The sequence below is a fragment of the Papilio polytes genome, unplaced genomic scaffold (genome assembly GCF_000836215.1).
Source record: "Papilio polytes unplaced genomic scaffold, Ppol_1.0 DF823912.1, whole genome shotgun sequence".
In the NCBI taxonomy this organism is placed as follows: domain Eukaryota; kingdom Metazoa; phylum Arthropoda; class Insecta; order Lepidoptera; family Papilionidae; genus Papilio; species Papilio polytes.
In genome coordinates this window covers 812,443-820,331 of record NW_013525292.1, presented here as the reverse complement: position 1 = coordinate 820,331, position 7,889 = coordinate 812,443, and the positions used below count along the sequence as shown (strand labels likewise).

Below are 7,889 nucleotides of genomic sequence, written 5' to 3'. Positions count from 1 at the left end.
AAGTAATGTGTGTTTACGCTTTATTATAATAGTATAGATGTCAGTTGACCATTTTCATTTTAAATCATCCTTATCTAAAGGTTGTCTTTGCTAATTTTAGACTCGAGAGATACAAATACATATGTAAACGGAACATCATCAGATCATTGTAAATAATATACCGCCTCCCATGACGACGTTCATAGATAGTGACGTAAACCACATGATATATAAAAGAGAAGACTTTCCGCAAAACAAATGTATTGAGAAACGAAACGTACACCGCGACGCCTGGGACTTCACAGGATTCATCTGAATACATTTAATTCAACATATAAAATAGAAATAATTATTTATAAGAAGGTAAGGCTGAACATGTTATTACGATATTCATAAAAGACAATCAAACACAAACCTCATCTATAGAAATCGATTAAAAAAATTACAACAAAAGGAAACTTATTATTTTTATAGGGAGAATTTAACTTGACGACTGGCAGTGAGGAGTGTCATCTTCAACGTATATTCGGAACAAAAAAAAATATATTAATATGAGGCAGTTTAAATAATTTATTTGATAATTTTAATCACTTATTTCAATCTCATTCAAAGCGCGCGCACCTTTGACTACCATAAACTAACGCACAACTGTTTAGTCGCGCTTTGATTCCTATGTGTATGGAGGTACACTACTCGATTTTTAGTTGTGCAACTAAACAGTTGATTGGCTGCGAAACAATCGACAATCAACTATCGCACAATTGTACGATAGTTTAGTCAAAGGAAATCATACTTCATACTAGTTAATATTATAAATGTGAACGTTTAGATGGGTGGATGTATGGATGGATAGATGTTTGTTAGAGTTTGTAGCCTAAAAGGCTGAATGGATTGCGATGAAATTTGGTATAGATGTAGAGGATAGTCTGGAAGAACACATAGACTACTCACTTGCTTATTTTTTTATTCCACGCGGACGGAGTCGCGGGCGAAATCTAGTACTAATATAATAAAGAGGAAAGCTTTGTTTGATTGTAATGAAATAACTCTAAAATTACTGGGCCAATTTCAAAAATTCTTTCACCGTTAAAAAGCTATATTATTAGTGAGTAACATATGCTATGTTTTATATTATTTTTTAATTTCACGCGGACGGAATCGCGGGCAAAAGCTAGTAATTATATAAAATCAAAATAGAATTAATTTGATTGGTAATTATAGTAGTTAATAATTTTTTAATTTACTTAAGTTTTAATAGAGTAATAGGTGAGGTACACAATACAATAACTTGGAATGGATTACAGAATTAGGTTTACATTTATATTCAACCATAATTTAAAAGTATCTTCACTTCTATACTAAGATTATAAAAAGGAAACATTTGTATTTTTGTATGTATTGAAATAACTTAAAAACTACTGGGCTGATTTTAAAAATTCTTTTACCATTAGAAAGGTAATTTATCTGTGAGTTACATAGGCTATAGTAACATAGTCGAAGTCGCAAGCAACAGCTAGTTAAATATAATTTGTCGTCTCTCTTAGATCTATTAATTATTAACCATACTAAAATTTTCCCATATGAAAAATTCCAACAATATTCAATATGTTTGCTCTTTAAGAATCCTCGAGTATGCAATAGGTGGCTAGCTCGCCAAACTTGACACAAATCTAGTCAAGCCTGCCTCGACTTATAATTTTAATTGAAGGTACAGCCTTGTTGATAAAATACCACGTATTTCAAATATTACATTTACTTTAAATACAATATTAAATAGTGTTTACATTTATTTTGTTTATTATTAAGGATAAATTTATTATTTAAAAGCCATCAACTAATAATCATACTGTAAAATTTATTGACCGACTTTACTCGGTACTATGTTAAGAGATGTAACGTTCGCGTCGAGGGGTTCGTTGTTCGATAGTTTCCCATACGACTGACTGCATGAGTGCTTGTCGTGTACATTACACCTCGTAACGTCGGTTAGTATGTACCACAGGCATTTAAGATTATTTAGACGAGGCATAGTAAACAAAATAATTCGCCGGTACTTTGAAAAGTACTATATCAGTAGTCAAGTTCAGTACTCCACTCGTGAATTTCTACTGACATGTAATGAAACATTTTACAAAATCATAAGCTCTATGTTAATTTAAAAAAAATACAATATTACTAATCTTACTTCCTACTAATATTATAAATGCGAAAGTTTAGATGGATGGATGTTTCTTAGAGTTTGTAGCCTAAACGGCTGAAGGGATCTCGATGAAATTTGGCATAGATATAGAGGATAGTCTGGAAGAACACATAGGCTACTTGCTTTTGTTTCTTTTTATTACGCGCGGACGGAGTCGCGGGCGAAAGCTCTTTAATTATATTGACTGATTGAGTTATTGATGGTTTTGAGGCTATCAATAGACAATTTTTGAATTATGACCTAATAATTCAAGGTGTAATAAGTAACTTAATCATTATACTACTACTTAAATAACTACGTTCATCATCATCATCAACTTGCCCTTATCCCTTACGAGGGTCGGCACAGTATTTGATGCTCTTCCGTACATCTCTATCAGCCGTCATATCTATAAAATAACTACGTTAAGAATTACTATTAAACTTTGAATTGTCTTAATTTGATAATGAAGTATTTTTTTAGGTTATTGCATGTGCAAAATGGGTCTCAAAGAAAGGAACCACAAATCCTTCGACAATGAGAAATCGAAGTCTTTGGACGCGGGAAACATAGAAGAGGCTTTAACGGCAACAGGTTAGTAACTGCAGTTAATTTTACACTAAACTTAAGTAATAGGGCCATTATTTATACAGCAGACTATAAATGTTATGGGAAATATTAGTTTTTTGCTTTGTTTTTGAGTAGCAAGTAGCAGTTAAGTAGTATTAGAATACATGTGGCGGAAATGCGAATGTTAAGATGGATGTGTGGGGTAACACGATTGGATAAGATACGAAATGAGTACATTAGAGAAAGTTTGAGAGTAGCCCCAGTCGTTGAGAAAATAAGGAGTAAAAGGTTAGAGTGATATGGGCATGTTATGAGAAGGGATGAATCGCATGTAACAAGAAGGATGTTAGTTATGAATGTGGAGGGGTACATCGGTAGAGGTAGACCTAGAAAGAGATGGATGGATTGCGTGAAAGGTGACATTATCAAGAAGGGAGTGATGACTGAGATAACGGATGATAGAGTGCTTTGGAGGACGAAAACCCGGTGCGCCGACCCAACGGGAGATGATGATTGTTTGAGTAGCAACAGCGTGGGTACACCTAAAACTAAACTATCGCACAACTGTTTAGTTTCGCTTTGATTCCTATGGGCTTATATGAAGGCGCTCACACTATTCGATTTTTAGTTGTGCAACTAAACAGTTGAATTTGCTGCGAAACAATTGACTACCGCATAACAATTCATGCGATAGTTTAATCAAAGGTGTACTCCCGCTCTAGTTTAAGCAAGGAAAAATAAGCTGAAATTCCCTTCGTCTGCTATGATAGTCCAAAAGAAAGAAGTAATGGTCCTACTAAAATATTTATTATCTGTAATCTAATCTTTGAGGTCACATCTGTTCCAGTCCATTGCCAAGGACCTTACTATCGCTGCGTGTACAAACATCTTAATACCGCTTTTTACAGCGTTAGTTAATATTTATTATTATATAAGCTTTATAACTGAATTTATCTTGCACCTTACACTCGGTACTGACCGATGTTACGCGGTGTAATATTATGAGATACATTCGCATGGAGTGGATCATTTTTCGCTGGTTTGTGAATACTACGTAGTGACTAGAGGAATGTTCGCCGTGTAGCATATTACACTAACACTGGTCATTATCTGTTATGTGTCATTTCTTGACGTTAAAATTATTGAAAATTTGAATTCCAATAAATGGAATTGAAATTGAAATAATGTTTCATTAAACAACAACTCCCTACAATTATCTCAAAATCTAATTCGGTTGTATATTTTTATATTATAAAGTGGTGCATATACAGTCAGCACTAGCCTACTATGGTTGACTAAGACCTTTTTTATAAGAGGGGAATGCATCTTACGCATACTCCGCGCCCAGGGGGACGCAGTAGTTATGTGGGACTCTCCCACATAATGGGGGGCATACCCACTAAACCCCTCGGTGGTTGACAAAGACCTAGTAATGTCTAGCCTAGGGTAGAGTCTAGCTCCTTCATAAGAAAATGCTTTTAAATTTTGTAATACAATAAGTTCTGAAGTCCTAACAACCGTTGCAGGTTTCGGAAGGTACAACTTCGGATTGCTGCTGATATGCAGCTGGACACTGCAGGCGATGGGCATGGACCTGTTCGGCACCAGCTTCGTTGTTGCCGCCGCCGTCTGCGACCTCCAGCTTACCATGCAACAGAGAGCGCTGCTTACCGCAATGCCGCTTGTTGGTGAGACTTGATATTGAAGCAACGTCCTCCGTTACAAAAGTCCTGCAAAATTCATACCAACGTCATTTGTTTTGAATTAAGAGCGGGCGCACATCTTTGACTAGGCTATCAAACAACGGTTGTGCGATTGTCAATTGTTTCTAATTGAACTGTTTAGTTGTACGACTAAAAATCAAGTACACTACTTCATCTCCATATGGTTTCATATGAGTTTTCATAGAAATTAAAGTGCAACTAAACAGTCGTGGGTTAGGTTAGTTAAAGGTGTCAAAGGTGCTCTTAAAGTTCCCAGATATCCAAGAGTGTGTACAAAACTATGAAATGTCTACTATCCGCAGGCGTGGTGGCAGGCGCGCAGTTATGGGGTTACATCTCTGACACAAAAGGCCGCAGGCTAACGTTAGTGCTGTCCATGTCTGTCGGCTTCGTCTTCGCAGCTCTCAGCAGCTTCGCTCCGGACTGGAAGACCATGGCTGTACTCAAACTTATATCATCTACATTGTAAGTCCACACCTCGCAGGTGCATATTTATTGCTATTTTGCGTGCGATTTAAAAAGAAAAAATTAAAACAAAACTACTAGCCTATGTGTGCTTCCAGATTGTTCTACGTCTGTGCTAAATTTCATCGGTATTCTTTGAGCCGTTCTGGATATAATTTTCAACATATTTCCATCCAGACATCCTAAATTTCGTATTATTCTTTTCTCGGCTTACGCTGCCTAAACCGTTAGAGGTATACAAAAATGATGTATGAAAGAATTGTAGACCTCAAAAAGTTCTACAGAAAAGTCCGCGATAGCATATATCTATCTTTAACGGTTTTCTTACAAAAAACACTTTTTTGTTTACAACTATTAAATACTAGCTGGTCTCGTGCGGCTTCATCCGCATGTAATTATTAAAATATTTACCCCCTAAGTTTAATGGCGTGAAAATATATAGCCTAAAGCGTGACGTAAGTGTAGGGCTTCTTATTACAAAAAGAGTTATTCGAAAATATGCTGTATAATTGCTGACATCTTAGGCAACAAGGAAGTGTGTGTTTACGCTTTATTATAATAGTATAGATATCGTATGTTAGGAATAATACAGTTTTCCTAACATTTCAGATTCTAATAGTAAAAGATGTTATAAATAAAAATATAAGTACTTAATTGTTGAAATGACTGCAAAAAATAAAATAATTAATCATATCTGATACTTTACGTTAAGTATCGATAGATTTGAATATTAAAGAGATACACGATTGTAAAAGACATAAGTACATTATCAAAGATAATACTCTAGTGACTCATCTCGTATCTGAATCACGATTACATAAAACGAAATTTCGTGAAGAACATTTTTCATATGATCAAACTACATTTTTACAGTTAAAAGAACTATTTGCTGAATTCACAGTTACATAGTCTAACTAAAACTAATCCTGTCACATCGATATAAGAAAATGGAAGGTGCATAAACCGGTTCTGCAAAGCGCGATTCGCATTCCGAAACAACTTGAACATTTAAAGTTGATGCTATTCCACATAACAACTTTCATACAGTGCAGTACTAAAATAACTAGCAAATTACCCAGCGTATACGCAAAACTATATTTAGAACTGCTATTTGTAATCGAAAAGTAACGGTAGCTGTGATAAATATAGCATATTTACAGCCAGGTAACAGGTCTCTTGTGCAAATAGCCAGACAATGCATAAGATAAGCGCTTGTACAGTCGCGGCAGGCAAATATGCTTAACTAGTTTACGACGATAGAGATAAAGGAGTCACGTTCATGACCTACAGGAGTACATTGATAATGGATGTCCATTGTCTAATAACTGTCACTATATTTGTTACATTTACCTTATGATTGCGAATAATCGCATGTTTTTGTCTTTTCTGCCTGTAATACATAATGCTATCTCTTTCGATCGAACTTCATATTGATAGGAAGCTACTTAAGGTTGCATTTACTTTCATGAAAAATTTTTGTCATGTTCTCTCTTACCTGATGTCTATATTCTGTTGCATCTATCTTGGTCCTACTTGAAGCAGTATCTCAGTTGATTTGTGTCTGATTTTATTACTCTGTTGCAGCACATCTGCGAGTAATTCGGGAGCATACACACTACTGGGAGAGAGTTGCCCGGAGCGTGCTCGCGGTCGTTCCATGTTACTCTGTACATGCTCCCTGATGTGCTCGCAGGCGGTTGTCGCTGGTATGTAATGGCTTTAAACATCTTGGTGGCTCGGTATATCTCACTAGTCAGCGCTAAATACAATTTTAGGTAGGGTGTAAATACAGTGAGAGGGAAATAATCAGCGAGTAGCTAACCTCGTGCCGCCATAAGAATGATACGGCCAATACAATAATTGTGAAACACATTATGCCTTTTGAAGGACTTTGTTAACACCGTTTGACAAAAAAAAAACCACATTCATACGTATAATCGTACATAACACGCTATTACTGATTATGACAAGATATTCAGAAACTTCAACTTTATAAACTTGAAAAGAAGCAATAAAAAATACAATTACATTTCTTGACATGATGCACGAAGTACATCGTCATCGCCATACGAACAATTACTTATTTAACAAACAAAACTGTTTACACTGTACTGACGTACAATAAATACATAGTGTATAAAATTTATATTAGGAAACATACAAACATCTGGTTTACGTAAACATTACACAGATTAAATTATGCATTTGCTAGTTTTAATGCAATAATTGGCTTGCTTGAGACTGTTTCAAGAAATCAATTGAAATTTAAGCGAAATCAAAATTCATAAACCTAACTAAAAATACTCTAGGAACTACCTATCACATGTCCTGTTTTCAGTGTTTGCCTACCCCATCCTGCCGCTCAAGTTTGTCTACTGGATCGACTTCTTGAGCATCACGTATCGACCCTGGCGACTCCTCGCCCTGGTGATGTCCTTACCCTGCGCCGCTACAGCCTGCCTGCTGCAGCTGTTCCACGAGAGCCCAAAGTTCCTCGTCTCTAGGGGAAAGACTGAACAAGCTCTGGAAGTCTTGAAGAAGATATACGCTGTAAACACTGGAAATTCACCCAGCAACTTTCCTGTAAGTGGAAATTACTGTTTTCTTCAATAATATTTGTGGTATAACTCGAGTATTTGACAACTTTCTTTGCCTATGTTATAGAGCAGGGAATCCCGAAGTTATCCATGTTGACCCTCTAGATAGACTCAGCAGGGTCGACGGCAGAAAGTAAAGTTAGGGTTCACAATTTAAAGAAGACATATAGATGCGGAGGGTTTACCAAAACCAGTAAAATCGTAATCTGAGCTTTGTTATAAAGCCTTTCTATATTATTTTAGATACTTTATTAAGTTAAATTAATTTATTTTTTTAGATCACAAAACTGCTGGTAGACGACGACCACACAGTGTCCCGCGAGGACTCGTTCGTGAAGGCGATGTGGGAGCAGACGGTGGCGCTGTTCCGGCCGC

The 7,889-nt window shown here is 36.1% G+C and overlaps 1 protein-coding gene across 1 annotated transcript in view; it reads left to right on the top strand.

The window, feature by feature from the left end:
• The window catches only part of LOC106102643 (synaptic vesicle glycoprotein 2C-like), a 14,278-nt gene that overhangs the window by 4,221 nt on the left and 2,168 nt on the right, over nt 1-7,889 (top strand). Inside the window, exons 2-8 of the mRNA XM_013282184.1 lie at nt 101-342; nt 2,642-2,752; nt 4,255-4,416; nt 4,755-4,917; nt 6,502-6,623; nt 7,256-7,500; nt 7,793-7,887. Coding sequence (XP_013137638.1) covers nt 2,650-2,752; nt 4,255-4,416; nt 4,755-4,917; nt 6,502-6,623; nt 7,256-7,500; nt 7,793-7,887 — 890 coding nt within the window. The 5' untranslated portion in view covers nt 101-342; nt 2,642-2,649. The remainder of the gene's footprint in view (nt 1-100; nt 343-2,641; nt 2,753-4,254; nt 4,417-4,754; nt 4,918-6,501; nt 6,624-7,255; nt 7,501-7,792; nt 7,888-7,889) is intronic.